Source organism: Periplaneta americana, chromosome 11, assembly GCF_040183065.1.
Source record: "Periplaneta americana isolate PAMFEO1 chromosome 11, P.americana_PAMFEO1_priV1, whole genome shotgun sequence".
NCBI classification, from domain to species: domain Eukaryota; kingdom Metazoa; phylum Arthropoda; class Insecta; order Blattodea; family Blattidae; genus Periplaneta; species Periplaneta americana.
In genome coordinates, this window is record NC_091127.1 from 957827 (window position 1) to 982510 (window position 24684).

Here is a 24684-nt window from a genome sequence, read left to right on the forward strand (position 1 = left end):
ATCGTTTTAATTGATTATGTGCTTCTGGACGTCATCCAATGAATATGTTTTAACACGATGCTGCTCCACCTCATTTCAGTCTGATAGTTCGTAATTTTTTTAATGATCGATTTCCCCAAAGATGTACTGGTCGAAGGGGATTCATTTCATGGCCTGCTCGATCGCCTGTTTTGAATCCAATGGATTTCTTCGTCTGGGGACATTAAAGTCCCTGGTTTATGCGACTCCTGAACTTATTGTTGATATTCTGAGAGCGTATCCAAACTGGATTTCACGAAATACGAAACACTCCATGAATTTTCAACAGAGCACGCCAGAGCATGTAACGCAGGTTTAGGGGACGCTTCAAGCAGAAGGAAGCCACTCCGAGCAATTTTTGTAACATTAAATTTTGTCCACACCTGTGGAGTAACGGTCAGCGCGTCTGGCCGCGAAACCAGGTGGCCCGGGTTCGAATCCCGGTCGGGGCAAGTTATCTGGTTGAGGTTTTTTCCGGGGTTTTCCCTCAACCCAATACGAGCAAATGCTAGGTAACTTTCGGTGCTGGACCCCAGACTCACTTCACCGGCATTATCACTTTCATCTCATTCAGACGCTAAATAACCTAGATGTTGGTACAGCGTCGTAAAATAACCCAATAAAAAAAACATTAAATTTTGTCTTGTAACTCTGAAATAAATTATTTAGAGACCAATGTTCATATGAACTTTTTGTAGTGTTTTGGTGTTAGGAACATGTCCCCGAAATATTTGACACCAATTTAGATACACCCTGTATATAAAATATTATAATTATAAACATAGCATCTAGGCCTCTGCGATAATCGTTAAGAAAGGCGGGGAAACTCCGTCAAAGATCATTTCGTTGGCCCCAGACTTGATTCCCATGACATTTGAGATGAGAAAATAGTGTCAGAGATTGTTTACTCGGGAGTTCTTCTTCTGCCATTGAGTAGCATCTGTGTCTGGAAAGGATCGTTGATTACCCAACGCTTCCTGAATCAGTGACCGATAAATACTTGGAGATGTACGTTAATGTTCATATAGCAAAGTGTTTCCATTATTAACATTTCTAATTAGCACGCTGAAGTTCTTCCATCTCCACACGGACTCCTTTCTGTTTACTGTGAAAACAAAGGAGCTTGGCACTGTAACAGACCTTTACGCGATTTTCACCACATCAGAGGTTTCTGACGCGACTACAATACGCGGCGAATTCTCAGACGGGCCGACCAGTTGACTGTTCCGTTCCGTCTGAAATACTCGTCATCTCCTCCTCTCTTTCTCTCTCTGCCAAAAAATGCGTTTGTTTATAAATAACTTCTGTCCTGTTTACATGTAACAAATCGTCATCATACGTATTGTTATTGCTTTATTTAAAGGACAAGAATATAAGATCTTTCCTCTGATTGAGGTTCTGGCCGATATGTACTAGTGGCAAAAGAACCGGACCGACCCTTGTAGCTGATTTCAGAGCCTTGTTGTATTGTATTGTATTTATTAACATTCCATGGTATTCATACATGCTTACAGCTAGAATATGGAACAAGTCAAAAACTTAGTACTATCATAAAATCTTAATTTATAGTCACAGTCTAGATGAAATATATACAGACGAGGTTTACAATATAGTCTACTAGTACAACACAAAGTTTTAGTATCAATTTCATGAAGTGTTACTGAATGTCATGAATTCACCTACAGAATAGAAGGCGTGAGAAATTAGGTACTTCTTTAACTTGGCCCTAAATAATCTTATGTTTTGAGCTTCATTTTTTATATCGATAGGGAGGATATTAAAAAATGTTACTGCCACATAACGCACTCCTTTTTGATAGCACGATAGACTTGCCGATGGAGTATGAAAGTCACTTTTTGACTTGTATTTATGCTATGAACTGTTGAATTAGTTACAAAGTTTTCACGATTACATACGAGGAAGATTATTAATGAAAAGATATACTGACAAGCCATGGGCATTATTTGTAGTTTTTTGAAAATAGTCTTACACGATTCCCTAGATTTGGCACCTACTATTATTCTAATTATTCTTTTTGTAATAGAAATGTATTGTTACTATCTGTGGAATTTCCCCAGAATATTATTCCAAAACTCATTACCGAGTGGAAGCATGCAAAGTATATTGTTTTTAAGGTATTGATATTTACTATCTTTTGCATAGATCTAATAGCAAAACAAGCTGAAATTCACTCCAGAGCACGATAGACTGGTAACTAAAACTTTCGTGGTTCGAATCCTGCCCGGGAAGGAAACTTTTTTTTTGTTCCTTATTCAAATTTATTCCCAATACTTTTCGATTGCTGGTAAAATTCATGTTCTGGGAATAATAATTAAGTAGTAAAATATCGCTGCAATCGAAAAGTATTGGGAATAAATTTGAATAAGGAACAAAAAAAAAAAGTTTCCTTCGCAGGCAGGATTCGAACCACGAAAGTTTTAGTTACCAGTCTATCGTGCTCTGGAGTGAACAAGGCTCTGAAATCAGCTACAAGGGTCGGTCCAGGTTTTTTTTTTTTTGCCACTACTGTACATCTGTTATCAGGCAGTACATCTCACTTGACGATGTGTCAGAGGAAGAACAATTGTTTGTATGCATCTGAAGTCTGATTAGTGTAATATGTAGGATTTAAGAGGCGATGTATGCAATGGAGGGGAGAAAGAAACTGGCCAGACTACCCCATTGTCTCCTGGCCTAGTTGCCTCATGAATGATTCCTTATTGATATTACTTATGAGCTTCAGACCTGTCTTCGAACAGTTGACTAAACAACAACAATATAAGATCTGAAATAAAAATTAATATTAGAATAGGTAAACATAATATAATGATCTCTCGTTTTCAATTCATAAATCAAAGCGTTGAGAATGTGTGATAGGGAAATAGGTCTAATAGAAACCAAAACAACTGGAAGACATGAGAAAACGAATAAGTATACAAATGTATTTACGAATTGTAATTTTGTTCGTTAGTCTTCACGATTTAGATTACCCGGTAATAAACTCAACAACTAATCATAATTTTAGAAATGTATAAAAGATGATAAATACAACTCCACGTGAAGTAGTGGAGCGCTTGAAGAATCGTCGAAGTGATTAATGTCCAGTGATCATTTAAATGTAGTCCAGTCTGTGTCAATTAAGATTACTTTTTGTCACCACCGACGAAAATAGATTTTGCCTCTGAACTGGAATTGTCAATTTGACAGCGTACTTTCAAAATGATGAAAGACTTTCTAATTTGGGAATCACACCATGATTCCGCGTAATTCACGTTAATTACTGTATTGAACTACCCACCTATTACTTAAAATCGTGAAAAGCCTTGGCAAGAGTAAGTTCATGTCTGGAATACACTAGGCTTTCTTCGAACATCTCAATGTCAACAGACAGAACGTCCGTGCTCTGTGCGGGGTTTGAATCCTTGGCTCTCGCGTTGCTGTGCGCTTCTCGTGTGGCATTGCAATGTGGCGCCCGCTACAATCGATGTGGCAGTCTCGTAGCCTTGCCCTAGCTGCTGGCTGGCTGGGCTGTTCTGTTGCGTGATCGCCTCCCTTCCGCCCTCGCACCCCTTTCGTTTTCCACCGATCAAATTGCGTGGGTGGATGGTGGCGTCGTGTGACGTCATATAGTCTGACGCTCAACTGTGACGTAGTTGCGGAGTCCCTCCCCACGAACTGGGTTCCATTCAGTCTACAGAGCCCTGCCGAGGGGGGGAAGGCGTGGATATACTGTAGATGTTTTTTTCGCGTCCGAAGTATAAAAGTAATTTGCCAATTTTTGTCTGCTTTTTAACAGAGATGGATGTACGTGCTTGTTGGTAGTCGAAAACACGCACAATTGTTTGGAACTAGCAATGCACATCCCCGGCTATACAACACACTAAAGTATTTTTCTTATTATTGACAGTATTAGGAGAAAGAATAATTATTGTGATTGTGCAAAAAATACATTTCGAATTTCGCGGAAATGTGAGCTTTCACTTCATTTATAATGAAAATTTGGATTTAGGCGTATGTCAGTCTCCTAAACTATTGAGCTGATTCTGTTTATATTTAGAGTCGAGGCGTGTGAGTCGATTTACCTGCAATAGTTTGATAAATAATGTTCAAAACGGGACACTTACCTGGTACAGCGGCGCTCTCCTGACCTTGCAGCGTTCAGTATTGCGGAAAAATTATGTGTATTATATTTTTAATTAATGCAAACTGAATTCAAACGCAAACTTACTAGGCACTTGGTCAGTAATTGAGACTCGTTGAGACATGGTTTCTTGTAAATAGTTCTCTTAATCTATCACAAAATATTTCAATATCAGGTAACTTCATTACTATAGATTTTTGTTATTGTAGGTTTAATTTGTAATTCAGTAAATACAAAAATATTCTTAGTTCTTAACTTCTATGATAAAATGTCTAGCTTTCATTAATCAGGTAATCTTGTCGTACTTTAATTTTTATTGTAATTGTAAATTTAATGTTAATTGTAATTTTATTGTTCATATTATAGTTGTAATCCCCTGGTAGAGGGGCAGAGAAGGCCTGACGGCCTTATCTCTACCAGGTTAAATAAATAAATACTAATACTAATACTATAGGAATCAACTTAAAGATTTATCATAATAGATTACAGAATTACATTAACCTACTAATAACATTCTTATTGGGCATGTTTTCTGGTGAATTAATTAATCTCCATAATAAAGTTACTTATTCTCCTTCAAGAAACCGAAGAAGTCAAAGCACTTGTATTTTTATTAACTTCGGCAATTAATGATGTCTTCATGTATTAAACTTCAATTTTTGTTCTCCGCTGTCCATATTCTGCTACTTTGGAAAAAAAAAAAACTTTCTACAAGACCGTTGGTTCCAGGCATGGATAATCCAAATTCTAAATTTTAGCAATGTTTCTGAATGACAGTTGAAAGGAGAAAATGTCTTGACCACGCTAACCTTCCATCAGAGCGGTCATTGTTGGTTAGCGTGCAAGCGAGGAGAGTTCCAACAAACAATCGCATAACGTATTACAACACAGGTCCAAGAATTATTTATTTAGCCCACATCTATAAAACAGAAAATGGATCCTTTTTTGCATTTTCCAACAAAACTGAACTAATGAACGTCCCAGCAAGAACTGTCGGCACAGCGGGACGGACTTGAACATTCTTCAAATAATTTTCTCCTCCTCCACCTCTTCTTCTTCTTCTTCTTCTTCTTCTTCTTCCGTAGTATAAACTGACAAATGAGACGGTGAAGTTAATATCTACGGAAAAAAGTTGCTCTAAAGAAATTATATTTAGAATTAGCCGTAGTTTATACTCTTCCGGCCAGAAGCAGAGCCCTCTTTAATGGATTAACGGTTACAAGTTGTAAATCACCCTCGTTTCGTAAGGGATTATCGGTCGCTACTCACGGATAAGTCTTACGAAAAGTTGAAATGAAAGGGCTGGAAATATGGTTATAGTCTCATTGTTAACCAGTAATGCATTTTAACATCAGATTTCGTAAATAGAAAACATTGTGCGGATGATTATAGTTTTTGATCTTGTGCGAAATTAATTATATAATACGTATATACATCTACTCAATTGTATATTATATCAAGTCTCATTTATGTAATTATGAACAATATCTCCTTAGTTTGCAGTCCAGAGAATGGAAGTACAGTATATCTTTCTTGATGTGGGCGTCGCCAGGTCCCAACAAAGCGTTCCATGAGTCGAGAGATTTATGTTCCATTCCACGGGACAGATGTTTGCCCTTGTCTCGTACTTGTCCTGCGACGTCTCCGCGATGGTTCTAATCGTGCTGACCACACGGTCAAGGATATCCGCAGTGTGAATCTATTATTTCTGAAGAGATACAGCAGGCCTACATTTCCCTGCGTCGCATTAGCGTGTAAGCCGGCACACAAGGAGGTGAACAAGACGAAGAAGGAAAGTTATAATATATTTCTTTTGAATCATTATCCAAGAAAACTGTAAGCGGTAATATTATTCGCAACGTAACAAAATAATTGATTGCGAGCGCTTATTATAATGAATCATCTTTGTGGTAATCACGTTTATCTATACGAACTCCATGAAATACAGTTCCTAACTTCCTTTAATGATGATAAATAGTGTTGCATTGCCATTCGGAAAAAGTTGTCTCTACACTATTTACATTGTTAATCTGATAGTGACGTTTGGCAGGCTGAGTTGCCCCATAAATTATTTTTTATTTTCTGTCAAGATTTAGATCTATATTCTATATAAACTAATATACTCCCCTCTACTATTATCATAATAGCCTTCGTGGCCAAAGTTAATCCATCACTTTAGTAAAAGAAACTTAATTTAATAAAAATTCCCTTTAATGGCACATACTTTGTGTTACGCAATACTAATGAAGCCATTTCTTTACGTAAAGTTGTATCACAGTCATCCGATTTGTTCTCATTCTAACCATGGCGTCCACACCTGTGGAGTAACGGTCAGCGCATCCGGCCGCGAAACCAGGTGGCCCGGGTTCGAATCCCGGTCGGGCAAGTTACCTGGTTGAGGTTTTTTCCGGGGTTTTCCCTCAACACAATACGAGCAAATGCTGGGTAACTTTCGGTGCTGGACCCCGTACTCGTTTCACCGTCATTATCACCTTCATTTCATTCAGACGCTAAATAACCTAGATGTTGATACAGCGTCGTAAAATAACCCAATCCTAACCATGGCGTAAACTTCGGGTCCAGGCCTCCAGGGAAGGTCTGATTGGTTCTTGCGGACGAGCCCGTGCACATATTGCTGTAGAAGGATTAGGACCAAATGTGTAATGGAGTAAATTGCAAAGATTGGGGTGTCCAAAGGACTAGAAAGTGATATATGTTACACTCCATTATCTGACGCCTACACACGCCCACTTTGCTGGCACTACAGTTAATGTTGGCTGCTCAATGAAATAAAATGTCCATGGCTTCATTTTTTCAACCCTCTTACTGGTTTACTCCTCGCTACTGTAGCTAAACGCCTTATTGGTGTCACTTGTGAGGGTCAAACTGTCTTCGGACAATTGACTAACCAACAACAAATACAGCATACATATTTCTTAAAGGAACTAAATAACTCGTGTTGTTACAGGTTATAATGGAATTCGACCTATCACTTGGTGTTTTTGTTGTTGTTTAGTCAACTGTCCGAAGATAGGTTTGACCCTCAAAAGTGACACCAATAAGGCACCACTTATGAGGCAACTAAGCCAGGAATTAATGGGGTAGGATGGCCAGTTCCCTTACCCCTCCATTGCATACATTGCTGACCAGTAACATATTAAACTAATCAGACTACAGATGTATACAATTATTCTTCCTCTGACACACATCGTCAAGTGAGATGTACTGCCTGATAATAGATGTATGGATGCAAATCAGCCAGAACCTCAATCAGAGGTGCACTTGGTATTACTGATTGAAATTTATACGCTTCGTGACAAAAATTAAACCATTGTCCATTGTGTACCTTGAACACATACAGTACAGTGTTAACTTCATCCCTTGAAAAAATATACTGTATCAGGTTATAAATACAGTACATAAAAAGCCATCAGCTTTCAGAGCATTTAAGATTCTGTGGTGGTGGTGGTGGTGGTGGTGGTGGCGGCGGCGGCGGCGGCGGCGGCGGCGGCGGCGGCGGCGGCGGCGGCGGCGGCGGCGGCGGCGGCGGCGGCGGCGGCTTCCAAGTTTTATACTGTTTTGTCTTTCCTTATGCTTCAGTTACTAATTTCAGTCCTTAACCGCTGTGGACTAACGGTTAGCATGTCTGACCAAGAAACGAGGGGCTTAGGTTGAAATCCTGGTTGGAACAAGTTACCTGGTTGAGATTTTTTCTTGGGTTTTCCCTCAACCCATTAAGAGCAAATGTTGGGTGCTGAACCTTGGACTCATTTCACTAGCGTTGTCACCTTCATCTCAATAAGTAGCCAACTGAGGTTACTTTGTGCCACTTCGTAATATTAAGTACAGGCAGTGGGAAATAATATTGTTTAACAAAACTGTAAAGAGATGGAGCACCAGTCGGTCATTTAAAACGAAATTAGGAAGTGGTAAAAAGCTTCTCTGAGTGTTGAGAGTTACCCTCGTGATTATACGTTCACTACTGAAATACTGTACAGGGTGGATGGTAACCTCTGCACCAAATAATAGATCACGAGAAGAGATTTGAAAAATCTAAATAATTTTTTTCTCTAACATTCACCATTTTATAGAAAATTGTTGTTTCTATGAAACATTTGGCAACATCACGGCTACTGCAGTAACTGTAGGAAGCATGGCCTGCACTTCTTACCCTCCCTCCTCCTCTGCTGTACCATCGCCGTCATGGCTGTACTCAGTCGGAGATGCATAACAATGTGCTGCATTGCAAGATTTATTTTAACGGTTTTCGCAATTATTCATTTTAAATTCATGTTTTAATTTGCAAAAAAAAAAAAAAAAAAAAATATTCAAGACATTAACTGTACAGATTATTTTTACCTATATGCTTGTATAGGGCTCAACCATTTCTCTTGGGCTGTTACCACAATAGGGCGCTGCAAACATCGAACAAAGACTATTTGTTTCCTGCTTAACGCTGCTTCATTGAAGGAAAGGTGTAATAAGTGTTGCTATATTTAACATGTAGAATCACCTGCATCGGCCCCTTCCACCTGATATGTTGTACCGAACATTTCTTGTGCATTAATTTGTCTTTCTTTGTTTCTTTCAGAGGTCAAACAGGAGCTGGAGGATTTGATGGCTGACATTAAAAAAACTGCCAACAAAGTCCGTGCCAAATTAAAGGGTAAGTTCAAATAACATCACCATGCAAGATAAAATGATTCGTTGGATAAACTTAGCACTAGTCATTACTTCCCAAGTAGAACTTTCTTCCTTTTGTCATCTTAAAAAGTGGAACGTGACTGCTGAAGCTCCTGTACATTGAATAAGCTGTACATAACGAATTTATTGCATTTTATATTTTTAATGAAAGTGCTATTTTCATAATGACATCCCATTAGCTCAAATTAGTTCGCAAGATAATCTTCTTTGTGAGTTTGTGACTGACCACATTATGTTCATGGTAAGAAGAAACTGAGGAGAGCAAATTCCGAACTAAGACGATTGAATCAAATTGAAATGTCTCTCCAAAAAGTATGAATACATGAAACTGAGAGAAGCAGAGGAAAATTGTGGATGAAACCAAAATTCTTGTAGCATTTCAGTCGCCATAAAATCGACTGATTTAACTACTTATTATGTACGGAGGTTACTGCTGTGCTGACTGACAAAGCAGAAATTCATTTGCCAGCCACTTCATAAACGAGAAATTGAAATATATATTTATTTAAATATTAAATGTTCATTCATTGTTGACTTCGTACACCAAACTGCTGTTGAAAATCCTCTTGCACTTCGAAATGTCCGAATTTGTAACTTCACCAGCGCAGCTCAGTCGGCAGACTCGCTTGTCTGCTGACCCAGAGTTGTGCTCGGGCTTGGGTTAGATCCCCGCTTGGGCTGATTATCTGTTTGGGTTTTTTCCGAGATTTTCTCCGACTGTAAAGAAAATGTCAGGTAATGTATGCCGAATCATCGGCCCTACCTCGCCTCATCTCTCTTAACTGGTCCATATATTAAAGTTTCAGTGCTAATGTGAGATCTATGGAATACAATAAATGAAGTGAAATTAAAAAAAAAAGAAAAAGAAAAAGAAAAAAAAAAAGAAAGAAAGAAAACGTTTGAAGAAATGAAACAAGTAATGACTTCTGGAGGAAAATGAGGACAATACAGATTGGAATTAAAGTGGGCTGCAAAATTTGCTCTTATCAAGTGTGACATGATTAAGCTGAGGCATAATAGTACAATACAAGGAATAGTACCTACCGCAGAAAATAATGGAATGCTGAACAATGTTTCGGTAGTAATTGTACCACATTCCACAAACTCGATACGTACAATTTTATGTTTCATATACAGTGAATCTATTACCTTTTTGTTTCTATACCATCTGGCTTCCACTCTTAAATGTGTAAAACTTGTTGTTTTTGTGTTGCAGTCATAGAACAAGCTGTAGAACAAGAAGAGCAAACAAATAAGTCTTCAGCTGATTTGAGGATACGGAAAACGCAACATTCTACATTGTCGCGGAAATTTGTTGAAGTTATGACCGAGTACAACCGGACACAAACTGACTATAGGGAGCGATGTAAGGGACGGATACAAAGGCAACTGGAGATCAGTGAGTACAAAGTCCTATAACTAAATATAATATATTCAGTTGTGATCAGGATTGTGTTAATAATTGACCTAAGTTATTTTCATATTATTAAAATATTAAGTAATCCGATCCTACGACGGAAGCCACAATCATAATATTATGTATACTGGTTATATATTTTCTCATCGAAAATCTTTTGATCATTTTATAAATTTTATGCTCGACCATGCCGAAATATAGTAATTATACACCTGGTAGCAGTCCTTTAATCCATGTCATTAAAGTACACCTATTCATTAAAGTTCAGGTTTTCGATTATTCTCGGATATGCAACCGAAAGACAACGAGAGAAACGTCACAGAGGCTGGAAATCCAATACTGTCGCAGAAGGTTATGTTCTGTTACTATAATAATTAGCGTTAATTGTAAATAATATTCAAAAAAATTCAATTTGTCATCTCGTTTTTCAATTCTAAATCAATTTCCAGGTTATATCAAAATTAGTTCATGTTATTCTCTAGATTACATAAATGTCAATGACATTATTGTTCCTCGGAAAAAATCAATAATTTCGCGTCTGCGCACATCTCACAATTTACGAGCGATGCACAAGGTCACTTCCGATCTTCAGTCAGATACGAATAAAATGAATACTTCTGAATAATTTCAAGTTAGAAAATATGGTCGAGCAGAAAAAGTCGTATGAAACTTGCCTGTAATGGTAATTAAGACGCTCATATGAAAATTATGAAACTCGCTTGCGCTCGCTTCATAAACAAACATACTCGCGTCTTAATTACTACCATTATAGGCTCGTTGCATAATGTACTATTATTTGCAAAGTAACGCATGGCATACATGTTTTATAATCCATTAGGAAGGAAAGGGTATTATTGATTGGTGCGAAACTTCTATCTTCTTCTGAATGTCATGCAAATACGTCTGTGACGTACATTCTAAACCAGGGCCGGGCACCAAGAGCGAATTCTGCTCTCTCATGGGTAGCCATATGACTTCTCTTCCCCGCTGAACACTGCGCAGCATTGATGCCGTGGCGGAAGCATCCCCGTTTAGAGTTTCGTAGGCCAAAAGCTTTGAAAGAATCAGTTCTGAAATCATAAAATGTCAAGATGTTAAATAGCTTGTTCCTAAAGCGAAGTTAACTACTCTGTTACGTCAGTTTATCCTATTTCAAAGTTTTGCTGTTCCTCAGGCAATGAATATGAACTCCACTTCTGTAAACTACAAATCTGTAAATTACTTTTATGTCAGCTTATTAGCTGAATTTAAACCAGGCATATATTTATATTTCGACCATTACCTACACAGTTTAATTTTAATTTTTCAGCTGGTAGAACGACAACCAACGAAGAATTAGAAGAGATGTTAGAACAAGGTAACCCGGCAGTATTCACACAAGGGGTAAGTCTTTCATGACAGCAGTTTTTAGAATAGAAATTAATTTACTTTTTAATTTAATTTTTGACCTATATACTGTACAATTTAAAAAGAGGATCACACACATTGAATAGTACATAACCTAACTATATGTATATTTTGTTTAGTAATATATTGCTACGTCATATGTATACGTTGTAGGAGTAATCAATTACTGTGGAAAACTATTCAAAGAGATGGATATCATTTCCAACATTTGCTGTAGCTGTCTTTTAAATTATTAATTTGTGACTTCGTTGAGTTTCTTCATACATATTATTATATTCTGTTACATAGTTCAATCAGAGCGTGTGAATGCATAATTAATATAATTTCTAGAGTCTGACGTAATTATAAAGTAAACATTTTTAAATTTTAATGTTAATTTTAAAAACATTACTTAACTGTTGTAATCTGCCTTAATGTTCGATATTCTCAAAATGCTTTTTGGAAGTTAATTTGGTTCTAATGAGAATGAACTGTGTACTCATAATATACAGGGTGTCCCAGGAGGAAAGTCATATCTATCATTTTGAACAGAAAGGTTTGTATGAATATGCAGTTCATATTGAATGTTTGTTTGAATGTGAAGCTTTATCTGAGTTAACTATTTGCTGTGTTATTAATAAAGTCCGAAAGTTTAGCCCCGATCTAGCCTGTGATGTGGTGGGTAATAGCTGCAGTATTTTGGGATCATAAAGCCGTGTTGTTGGTGATTCCATGCAGCTGTTTATGGTGCAACATTGGAATGCCAAAAGTGAGAAAGCCATTGACTTCCAACAAAATGCGTTTTGTTTATCCATGATAATGCTTAGCCATTTCCTGCTGGTGCAACTCAAGAACTCTTGCAGCATTTCTGGTGGGGGATTTTTGAACATCTGCCAAATAGCTGTAATCTAGTACCAAGTTATTTGCCATTTGTTTCTGCTCATAAGGATCATTTTAATTTAGTGGTCTCATATTTTAAGTAACAATGGCATTAAGGCAGCTGTGAAATCGGTTGAATTTGCAGGTCATCCAATTTTCAGAGAATTGGCCTTAGGTTTTGATAAGTATTCAACTGCTATGAAGACTTTGTTGGAAGCAAATAACGTAGAACACAGTTTGCATTGCATTTTGTTACTGTTGGGATGGTGTGTGCTTTTTTTTTAACTTTCTATGTTGTACTATGATTACTACCTACTGTATTGATATATTTCTTGTTTGTCTCTATTCCATATATGTATTTTTCTGAAATTGTTTTCCGGACCTATATGGTCATCTGTTATGGCAGATTTTACTCAAAAACAACCTCCTGAATTCACAGCCTGCCATTATTGACAAAGTAAAAATGGTTTCAATAAAAGAAAAGAAAAAAATCTTGTGAACTTACTTTTGGAATGCTGCTCATATTATAACATTCACTGTGTAAATATCAATTAATCCATAATTGACGTGTGTTGTAACTTGTGATTGCAGATAATAATGGAAACACAGCAGGCGAAACAGACACTAGCAGATATTGAAGCAAGACATGCTGACATAATCAAACTAGAAAATTCCATTCGGGAACTACACGATATGTTTATGGATATGGCAATGTTAGTAGAGAATCAGGTAGGTAGAAGCAGATCTCCACTAGTAATATTAATTAATTTATAAACTGTAGTTCTCGAACTCTGCAATGTCATTGTGTACAGCATAATATCATGTTCATGTGATCAGTAACACTTCACATATTATGTAAACAGAGGCCTAAATTGTGGCAGTGAATACGAAGAATTCTTCCTACTTGTTAATTAATTTATGTAGTTTGGTGGAGAGTGGGGGCACTGCAACGTATACCATCTGGCGATCGAGTTACAGAGGTGTCAAAATTATTAGAATAATCTTAATTTTAAAGGTTTTTTTAATAGTTCCTTCACAAATATTCATTGAATTGATGAATATTGGTATATATTACTATACTGATGTAGGATATATTTACTACTAACAATGCCGGAAAGCATTGTTGTACATTGGTATTTTTCTTATTTTACAATTGTTATGGGAATTCATAAATTATTATATTATGTTGGCGGAATTGGAAACATAAAAAATTATATGCACAAAACAGATGTATACGTTCATTTGAACCTTCACAACAATGTAAACGCAAAGAACAATTTATTTAAAGCATTTCTTAATTAATTGTTGATGTTTCCAATTCTGCCAACATAATATAATAATTTCTGAATTCCCATAACAATTGTAAAATAAGAAAAATACCAATGTACAACAATGCTTTCCGGCATTGTTAGTAGTAAATATATCCTACAGCAGTATAGTAATATTATATACCAATATTCATCAATTCAATAAATATTTGTGAAGGAACTATTAAAAAACCTTTAAAATTAAGATTATTCTAATAATTTTCACACCTCTGTATTTTCCTTCAGGAGAAAAAGTTACAGATATCAGAAGTGCTTAATTATAATTCTTGTGTATTTTTTATATTCTTATACACTCTTATATTCACTATTTTTAAGCAAAAAAGACATTTGAGTGGAATTATTTTGATATTCCTCCTTTGCTAAGATTTCATTATTTTCTTTTAAGTGAATATCATAATCTTAAATTCAATTAAACTTTCAAATTGGAATAAAAGCTTAAATTGTTTACATAGTGAGGAGTTCGAGTGCTGCATTTATTGAAGAGCCTTTGATACTAATAACTTATTTCATGTTAAGAAAATGCACAGAAGAAATGATTTACATAACTTGAAGATGCAAGTATTTCTTACATTTTTAAGCGATACGAAAAGTCATCCTTCATTAATTTATTGAACCTTTTTGTTCTTGGGTTTAAAAGTAATATTATGTTCCTAAGTCTTACTAATATGACAAAACAGTATAGTAACCTCTTCAAACTGGGTCTGTCATACACATCTACATCATTTGGGGTTGAGGTAGATAATCACTGTGAATTCTAACATGAAATGAGTTACTTGAAATTTTATGTGACAAGAGTTTTTTTGCTGTAGATAGTCACATCAAAACTAAACTGACACACACTCGTCAAAGAACAGACTTCTAAAAAAAAAAAAAAAAAAAAGTGTTAGTGTATACAGTGCACTCCTTTTAATCTATCTTCGACTCATTGCAAAACATGGCTCTTTAGTCTGTGTTTAATTGTTTATTAAAACTATTTTAAGAATTTGTAGTTCACTGACCACTTGACACACAATCTTGCATCATCTTCCTAAGACTTCATTCATTCACACAGACACAGGTTCGAAATGAATTTATCAGTATCACTTGATACTTTCTCCAGCAGTACTGTTTGTTTTCTTCACTTGGTTACTTCATCAACTAAGCAGTTGTCTAGCATCAGTGATATTGGTGATAGCGAAATAAGTTTGAGGATTCACCATAAGATTATCTGCAATTCTCCTTACAGTTTGAAAAGTCTGTGGGGGGGAAAAAACCAACAAGATTGGAACCCACGCCAAAATTTGTCTTTTGAAGACAAGTCCTGGTAATGTAGTCTCATAAAATCTAGTTCTATTTAGTTATACACAAGAGTATGTAAAGATTATTTTTATTGAAGGGATCTGAGAAATTTGTACATTTTCAAATTCATGTTTAATATGGATATTAAATTTTAATGTGAAAGCAAATAACAGGTATTTAAGTAACATAACATTCAACTCTTAAGTTTAATTTTGAAGAGTATAATATTGTCAACACAGTCGACATCTGTGACATTTTGCATGTTTGTTTCGAGAACACCGCGGAATGATTCCGTCTGTCTGTAGTGAATGTGGGGTTGTGGGAGAATCATTGGCCATGCAGACAGAAAAATGCCGAACATGAATAACCACGGCCATGAGTTCTGTTATTGTAAATAAAATATTCAGTATTACGTTCAATGATTTCCACATTAAAGGACAAAACTGACATATAAGAAACTGTGGGGGATCAATTTATTATTAAAACATATTATTCCATTTATTAATTTAAATATTATGGATGAAAGTTCATTTAAAATATTAATTTCGGAAATTGATAAAAAGGAATAATATATTTTCTTCGAGTTTCCCAGCATTTGTTTTGTCTCGCGAATGCAGCAGGCACATATTCATCTGAGTAACTTCACATTCACTTTTATGATAAAAATTATGACAAAGATAAGGAAGAAGATAGTGTCATTAACTACCAATTTTATTCCAGAGTTCACTGTATACACTGATAATACTTACTTTATATTTTTTATAAATTATTTTACATGTAACTTAAAACTGTGTCTGTAATATCAAAGGACTGTGTATAATGATGTGATTGAACTGACAGTCTTCAAAAATTTAAATTAGTTACTAAGTTTAGATTTGAGCTATTACAAGACACAGTTTAAAACAGTTTTCGTTAATCATATATGTGTTAGATTTACTCAGTTACGGTACTAGATTTAATAGGTAATAAATACGTGATTTTGTTAATGTTACTTCTGTTAGTGAAGCTAGGTTATATAAAAATAAACCAATTCAGAAGATTGTACTTCCAGAATTCTTCTTAGATTATACTCTGATGCTTTGAGGGTTTTCTGAACACTGAACACAGCTAATGTAGTGATATTATGTTTTGCAATTTTACATGGAGTGATTGTTAAGTAGGATTTTAAGTACTACAGTAGTATTTCAGGTATTTGTAATGAAAATACTCTGTGTGGCACATACACTTGCGAAATATGCACTCCAATTTCTCCAAAATGGTGTTGTAATTTCAAGACACAAATAAATTTAAAAAGACTAAAAGAACTGGTGGTCTGTATAAGCTTATTGTGTTATTGTACATTTCATTGTTGAGAACAAACTTCAGGACTATTAATAATTGTTATATAAACAATTCTGTAATACATTAGTAGGAAATTATAGTACGAATACTTTATGCTTACAGGGTTAATCTTATTATCCTGTTACGAAACTAGGATTCTAAATTACAAAAATTGTGTGTTTTTTTTTTTTTTTTTTAGTTGGCATGCTTGCATCTTGCATATTCGACTACCAGAACCAGTTGCAGTGCTATCTATGAGTTCTGTTGTCAAACCATATAAGTTATTCACAAACAAATTACGGTTTATAACAAATACAGGCATAAAAGTCTATGGCGAGTCCTTGGCATCAACCCCTTTGATTTGATAACCTGGTTGGGTTTTTCCGAGGTTTTCCCCAACCAAAAGGCAAATGCCGGGTAATATTTTGGCGAATCCTCGGACCTCACCTCATCTCACTACATCTCGCCAAAATATTGTAAAAAATTGCACAAAATTGTGAAAATTGTGGAAAATTACTAAATTGTAAAACTGTAAAAATTGTAATTGTAATCTTGTAAAATTTTGACTTGTTCCACATCTTAAAGCTTCATTGCTAATGTAAGATCTATGGAATAAAATGAATGAATGAATGAATGAATGAATGAATGAATGAATGAATAGGCTTTCACGGTGAATGTGATTGAAATTCGACTTCTGGATAATCCACCGAGTCCACACCTGTGGAGTAACGGTCAGCGCGTCTGGCAGTGAAACCAGATGGCCTGGGTTCGATTCCCGGTCGGGGCAAATTACCTGGTTGAGGTTTTTTCCGAGGTTTTCCCTCAACCCAATATGAGCAAATGCTGGGTAACTTTCGGTGCTGGACTCCGGACTCATTTCACTAGCATTATCACCTTCATCTCATTCAGATGCTAAATAACCTAAGCTGTTGATAAAGCGTCGTAAAATAACCTACTAAAATAATAAAAAAAAATAATAATCCACCGTGTGCTGGAACTTGACATTTCCAACGTTTTGGAACTTCATGCAGGTTCCATGATCAGGGTAAGACCAGGAGGTCGCCTACTCTGTTGAGCTTGTTACGCCAGGCTGATCTGACGTCTGAGCCTACGTAACTTCACTGCCTTTTATTGAAAGAAGATGAAAGTAGTAATTGTCAGCTTCACACAATATGACGAGCTTCATTGAAAATTAATGAAATTAGTGTTCTAATACCTGCGTGGTTTAAGGCATCATGTCTTGGACTGGTATCATGCGATGAGTGCTGTTCGAGACTTCATTGGTGGAAAAAATTCTCATGAAATTTCGACCTTTGTCTGGGTTCAGTAGTCCCCACGCCGCATCATATAAACATGTATGGCTGTATGCTAACTAAACGTTGATTCCCTTTTAAAAGAATTTCTATATTTTAATTATATTTACATAATTATTATCGTGCTTATTAAGACATAGTAATTTCACAGTCAATACAGTATGTGCCACATTAGAAGTGTTAAGTGAAACTATAATGTTAGTATAGAAATATGGGCGGAATGTATAGCCTACCAACTTGACAATCACTCTGCAAATTAGATGCAAATCACGTAGAACAGTAGATTGTAGTTGTATTGCTTTAATTATTTAATTGTAATGCTTTGAAGTATTTCAGTGTCACACTTCCCTCCCATAAGGTACACTGCTTTTAATTCTGTTATTCACTTTCCATGTAGAAACCATAAATCTTCTTGCCTTTAAAAATTTCTTTGCATAATCTGAAATATAAAATATGATAAGCTAAACTGTCTGTAAATACAGTTAATTAGTAGATAATGATAAACTACTAACCGAATCAAACAATCACCGAACGTGGATGGAAGAGCACAGAAGAAAAGAGTCCAATTTCACAATTAAATCTACTTTTTTCTTGGAATATTCTTGCTTGCATTATGCTTTGTAGTAAGCACAGTTAGTGAGCTGAATAGTGCAGGCTAATTCCATATAAATATTTTAAAATTGGATATATTCATGCATCTCGTAACAAGTGATTTAAATTGATTTAGTATAGATAAGCCAGAATTATATCCCACGCAGGATTACGAAATTTTCCCCTTTATAACGGAATTAGAGTTGTACGTATTTACGTAAAATTCTTTGTTTATGTAGGAGCCAGTTTATTCTGGGCTGATAGTGAAACTTATCGCTAGCAATACTCATCGTAGCTAAGTCTTGTAGAGTAAAGGATCGAGTTTTATTGGCAACAATGAAAATAAGCGAATGTGACAACCGATATTTGTAAATTACCTTGTACATACATGTCGGCAACTTTAATGACTTATTTAATTACTAGATATTTGAGGATGTACTTTGGATAATTTGATGAGAATATGAAAAGCTGTAAGTGAGCAGAAAATGGGATGTGAGGTAGTTATAAAAAAGACACTGGCACTCAAAAGGTACAGATTCATTTGTTTTGCTAACAATATATGAACTGCTTGAGTTGAAGATAGTGTTTTAAGCGTGCAGTCTTCAGTGGTATTAATGCAACACTAAGACCAAGTTATGTAGACTGGTAAATTCATATGTTCTTCACTGTAACATCACATAAATGAGAATGACTTCTTATCAACAAAATTAAGTATTGTTAGCTATGGGGAGATGTTCTGATCATGCTTGGGATATAGAGAAATTACTGTAAAATGTAGTGATAGTACAATTTTCATTTCGCTCGTCCTTCATTTTATTTTACTTCATTTAAAAAATGATAGGAAAATAAAAAAAATAAATCTCCGAATTAAAAAACTGTAACTGCAACTACATTACATAAAGTATTTAATAAAAGAATTTCTTTGCGAGTGCTCTTTCATTCTAACGTCGACTGCTGTGCAAATGCTTGTCATTAACACTCCAGAACTCTTTGACGTTTCCCATAATTTTAGAGGACACTTTTGACATAAAAGTACACAATACATGTTACTCATTTTGTGTTATAATGGCTAATTGCTTAAATTCATATTGGTCTGATTGTTTGAATAACTGAAGCATTACACGGTCTTTTTTAATCATGGAAACTAACTACGTGCTTGCATTATGAATTAACACGAAGGTTGTAAGTAGGATCCTGGAAACGGAATCTGGCCAAACGATTGTAAACATACTCATGAGTGATTGCACGTTGACGGGAGTGTCAAACAATTAATTAAGCAATACTTTGATAAACAAATGCATTACAGATAAGAGTTGAGTGTGCTGTTCATTAATTTATATAGCATATCTTCAAGGACTCGTAAGGAAATTACTGAATTGCATTTGTCTGTGGCATTGTTCAAGGAAATGCTTCTAGGAATACAAATTTACACAAAGAAGTTCACTTACTTGTATCTTCATGAGAGATACTCCTGTTCCGTCCTCTTATAGTCTCTCAACATGTTTTCTTGCCATGTATCATTTGCATCAATAAATTATTATTTACTTCGTAATCTTGAATGTGGAATTATATTTGGAAAGGTCACTCTCAGTTCTCATTTCACAGGATCCTGCTTAAACTTCAAATATGGGAAAACGATAAAGAATGAAGTTGGGCCCAACTTCCTGCCTTGACTTTCATTTCATCGGAAATGATAAACTATGTTGGATTATTTCACTTGCTCTTCCAAAGTTATCGCCATTCTTTAAGAGTTCTGTACATTCATCCTGGCTCATTCCTCTTCTATTAAATTTCTTTTGATTATAAATACACAAATTATTAAGCAATTTTCTTTTCTGATGTAGGCTAGGACATATTGCAGACGTTTCTGAAATGGTAAGGAGAGTAAAGTATGGACGAGAGTAGTGTTAATGATTTGAAAATTTACATAGAGCAGTTACTGCATGAAATGTGTATCAACTCGAAACTTCTCATTGGTCTTATTTACATTCACAAACAGCAATTGAACTTGAGTGCGAAAACATGTCAGTTCCTAGTTTTGGAGCGAGAAACTGATTCTCTTGGTACAGGTCTAAGACTATGCTGAACTACAGTTCGAGAGGTACAATATGTGTGTTTCCTCTAAAATTTGGGGGGGGGGGGGGAATTTTAGACGAGAGGTTATCATTGCCAGTTTGGACATATTCACTTTTATTCAAACTATTTCATTTCCGAGATTTTTCATTGAATGACAATACTGTACATCTGAATTAACTTGACTCAATGAAATGTAAGCAATTTTAAATTAATTTTAATTTAATTACCATTGACATTTAAACCTGTGGTTTCAGTGTGGAAAGCTGTTAAGGAAGAGATGCACTCTTTGGGTCGATTTCTAAAACACGGACGAAATCCTGGTTCCGAACCTCGGCTTTTAAACCGCGATCAAGGTCTGAATCCTTATGCGATTTCTAAAACGAAGTCGAGACGCGGCTTGAGAAGAAACCGAGGTTCGTGTGTTTTATATATGGCAACACAGCTAAGAATCGATTTCTATTCTTGTAAACAGTCGATATTAGAAAGAAATGAACACCTGGATTAATATTTTTATTGAATTCCAGTAAGTCACATTCTTTTGTTCTCAGCTAAGATATTGTTATATTTGCTAATTTACAGAATATATGTGCATAAAATACTAGCATTAATTATAGAGAACTGATTTTTAGGTACCAGAATTATATTTCCTAAATAATTAGCACAATTCGAACGTTTATGTTGTAGTTTATCATTTGTTCATAGCTACTGCCAACATTAACTACCTGAAAACCCGGGTCTAACGAATCAATAACCTAAATATTAACTGGATTAAAGTTGCAATTGAAACTAAAATATTATATGGTTCTATTTTCACATATAATAGGCCTACTACGTGGAAAGCCGCAGTAGCATAATACTTAAAATAAGGAGACAAAATTACGCTTGCTTCATACATATTCTTGTAGGCCCATATCATATTCGAGTATTAAATAAAATGTCCAGAACTACTGTAAAGACTAAGAATTAACTTGCATCGTCTTATAGTCATAAAGGTGTAATTAGTATAAAATATCAGGCCTATATCTTACTTCCCTCAAAGCAACAAGAAGGTGTAAAAAACTTGTCAACCTGGCGCCTCTTGCATTTCGTTGCAGATTATTATTTAGCATTCTTGCTAAATTTTGCGTTTATTCCTTCGAAAATTGAAAATATTCGCATGAAATTGTCGTCATTATATAGTTACAAAGGATTATTCCTGTCTCTCATCACTCTAATCCGAGATTAAATATTTGTAATCACAAACTTTCCTTTCATAGTCATCCAACTGATCTACTTCCTCCGTCTTGTATACATGAAGCCGTGGTTTTAAACCTGCCCCAGGCGTGGTCTCTGCTTCAGACCATGGTTTCGAGCCATGGCTCAGAAAAATGAAAAAGACCTCGTTTTATAAGCCCAAACGCGTTTTAGAAATCGACCCTTTGTGGTTTTCAGTATACATAAATTCCTCACTGGAAGCAAATGCTCCCAATGCACTTTGTTTCTCAGCTGCTGGGTGCTGAGAGGACTGCTGTTGTGCAGGACTAATGAGAAGTTTGAATAAGGAAATAACGTGACTTGCAATAACTTGGGCGTTTTTATTTTTATTGTTACAAATTTTTTATTTCACCTAACAAGTAACGTAAAATGAAACAGTAGAGACAGTCTGGCTTTGAAAGTATTTTTGACTGTAATAACTAACTACGAAAATATACTTGGATCAACAAAAGTGTTACAACATAAAAGACTTGACCACAGCTCGTGCATGATGCAAAACTAGTTTAACACCGTAAAAGTTTTGTCATAGTTCGTTTGAGGAAGTTTTCGTAACATGACTGTTCAGATAGTCTGTTGATGTACAATGAAAGTGTGTGCAATTATAGGCATCATCGATATCTTTCATCAGTTTGTCTTTTTCTGCAAAGTTTTGTTTTTACAGAAGTAGATAATGTGCCAGGATATTATAATTAGAATCCTGAATCTCGCCTGTTTTATCAAATTGTACATAATAATGTGCAGAACATGTAGGCTTGAAGGTTTATGAAAGTACAACACATTGAATTGTTACACTTACAAAACTGTGAAGTGCAACACATCAAATGCAGTGTTCATTGTTCTTTACTTGTAAACTGACTAGTCTCTGCACATTGAAAGTTCACAACAAACTTTTTTTAAGTTAGTTAATGAAGATGTGTGCTTTATCTTCCTCAGAACATTCATTTTGCAGTCTTCAGTACACAATTTGCATGAAAAGCTTGGCTACTATGAATAATGATGGTGTATTTATTAACCAAATTATAAGTTATATTTTTATTAGTATTTCATTTTAAACAATGTCACATACATAGCCATTGCAACCAAATTATTAGTAGTGTTTAAATATCTGTGTTAACACATGAAACATTAACTATTTCCATGTTTAAGATAATGGTATATTTAGTAGCATTCAAGTAAATGTCTCTGTCTTAAAATGTTTTGTTTTCTTCAGAGGTTCCTTTTTTTTTTTTTGTATCTTGCATCACTGAAATGCCTGCCTTAGTTTAGACAACACCATTAGAATCCATTGGTAATAAGAAACTAGAACCGATACCTATCTTTCCTTAATTTTTTTAAAGCGAAAACTCCACTAGAGCTGTTGTTCCATTGCATTGTTGTAGTTATCATTCAGAATTCTATTTTAATGCACATTGGTGCGACTTCCTATTATTAAACATTTAAAATTCCATTTTCTTTCCATTCTGTAGAGTGTCAATTTTAAACATGCATGTACAGAGATAGTTGTTGAAGTGTGAACGATTGTGCTGCACCATTGGGAATGACACTTGTTGCCATGTGATGCATATAGTTATGGAAGGGAAGCAGTAAGTTATTCTATGAAAGGAGGTGCTAAAACTGGCCACCTTCATCGATCACACATTTTTGGCACTTTTAAGAAACCATCCATCATTCATAGTTCTCGTTGAGAAATAGTGACAATCCCCTGACAGATATTAAGTTTCAGATCTTCCAGGATGTGTTGGTTTGTCTTGTAAGGGCATCTTTTAATTTAGGGCTAGGTCAGAGGCTAGATGGAAGCACATCCCTATTACTAATAACTCCCCTGGTTGAACACTCGCTTAATTTGGCTATATGAGCTGTGAAAGAATGCTGTTGGTAAAAGGCAAACTCGGTTAATTCTCTAAAAGTGGGGTGCAAAATCATATTGACATACATTTGTGTGGACATCAGCTGTTGTCTCATAAAAAATTTATCCTGTGATTCTTATGTGATCGTGGAGGTGCACTTCATGAATATTAGATATTTACATATCCATAGAAGTGGAACCAAGCCTTGTCTGAAATGGATATTAAATCTGTGTCTATTTCTCTGTTGTGTACATTATTCAGAATGTGCGCCAGCATACAGGATTACTTGGTTTCAACATGTCATAGTTATTTTATACAGCATTAATCTTAGCAGGAGAATTTTCCAAGTGATAACCAATATCACCTAATGTTTCTTCAGCGAGAAGCTTGGCAGGAGAATGTTCCAAGCAATAACCAATATCGCATAATGTTTCTTCAGCAAGAACCTTAGTAGGAGAATGTTCCAAGTGATAACCAATATTACCTAATATTTCTTCAGCAAGAACCTTAGTAGGAGAATGTTCCAAGCGATAACCATTATCACCTAATGTTTCTTCAGCAAGAACCTTAGTAGGAGAATGTTCCAAGCGATAGCCATTATCACTTAATGTTTCTTCAGCAAGAACCTTAGCAGGAGAATGTTCCAAGTGATAACCATTATCACCTAATGTTTCTTCGGCAAGAACCTTAGCAGGAGAATGTTCCAAGTGATAACCATTATCACCTAATGTTTCTTCGGCAAGAACCTTAGCAGGAGAATGTTCCAAGCGATAACCATTATTACCTAATGCTTCTTCAGCAAGAACCTTAGCAGGAGAATGTTCCAAGCGATAACCATTATCACCTAATGTTTCTTCGGCAAGAACCTTAGCAGGAGAATGTTCCAAGCGATAACCATTATCACCTAATGCTTCTTCAGCAAGAACCTTAGCAGGAGAATGTTCCAAGTGATAACCATTATCACCTAATGTTTCTTCAGCAAGAACCTTAGCAGGAGAATGTTCCAAGTGATAACCATTATCACCTAATGTTTCTTCGGCAAGAACCTTAGCAGGAGAATGTTCCAAGCGATAATCATTATCACCTAATGCTTCTTCAGCAAGAACCTTAGCAGGAGAATGTTCCAAGTGAT

The 24684-nt window shown here is 35.6% G+C and overlaps 1 protein-coding gene across 5 annotated transcripts in view; it reads left to right on the forward strand.

Moving 5' to 3' along the window:
* Positions 1 to 24684, forward strand: part of Syx1A (Syntaxin 1A) — a 259380-nt gene that overhangs the window by 174411 nt on the left and 60285 nt on the right. For all 5 annotated transcript variants that reach the window (XR_011334754.1, XM_069838803.1, XM_069838804.1 and 2 more), the window contains exons 4-7: positions 8751 to 8825; positions 10080 to 10262; positions 11590 to 11663; positions 13137 to 13274. Coding sequence is in view for 4 of the 5 variants with exons in the window: in XM_069838803.1 (XP_069694904.1) it covers positions 8751 to 8825; positions 10080 to 10262; positions 11590 to 11663; positions 13137 to 13274 (470 nt within the window). In the remaining variant the exon portion in view is untranslated. The remainder of the gene's footprint in view (positions 1 to 8750; positions 8826 to 10079; positions 10263 to 11589; positions 11664 to 13136; positions 13275 to 24684) is intronic.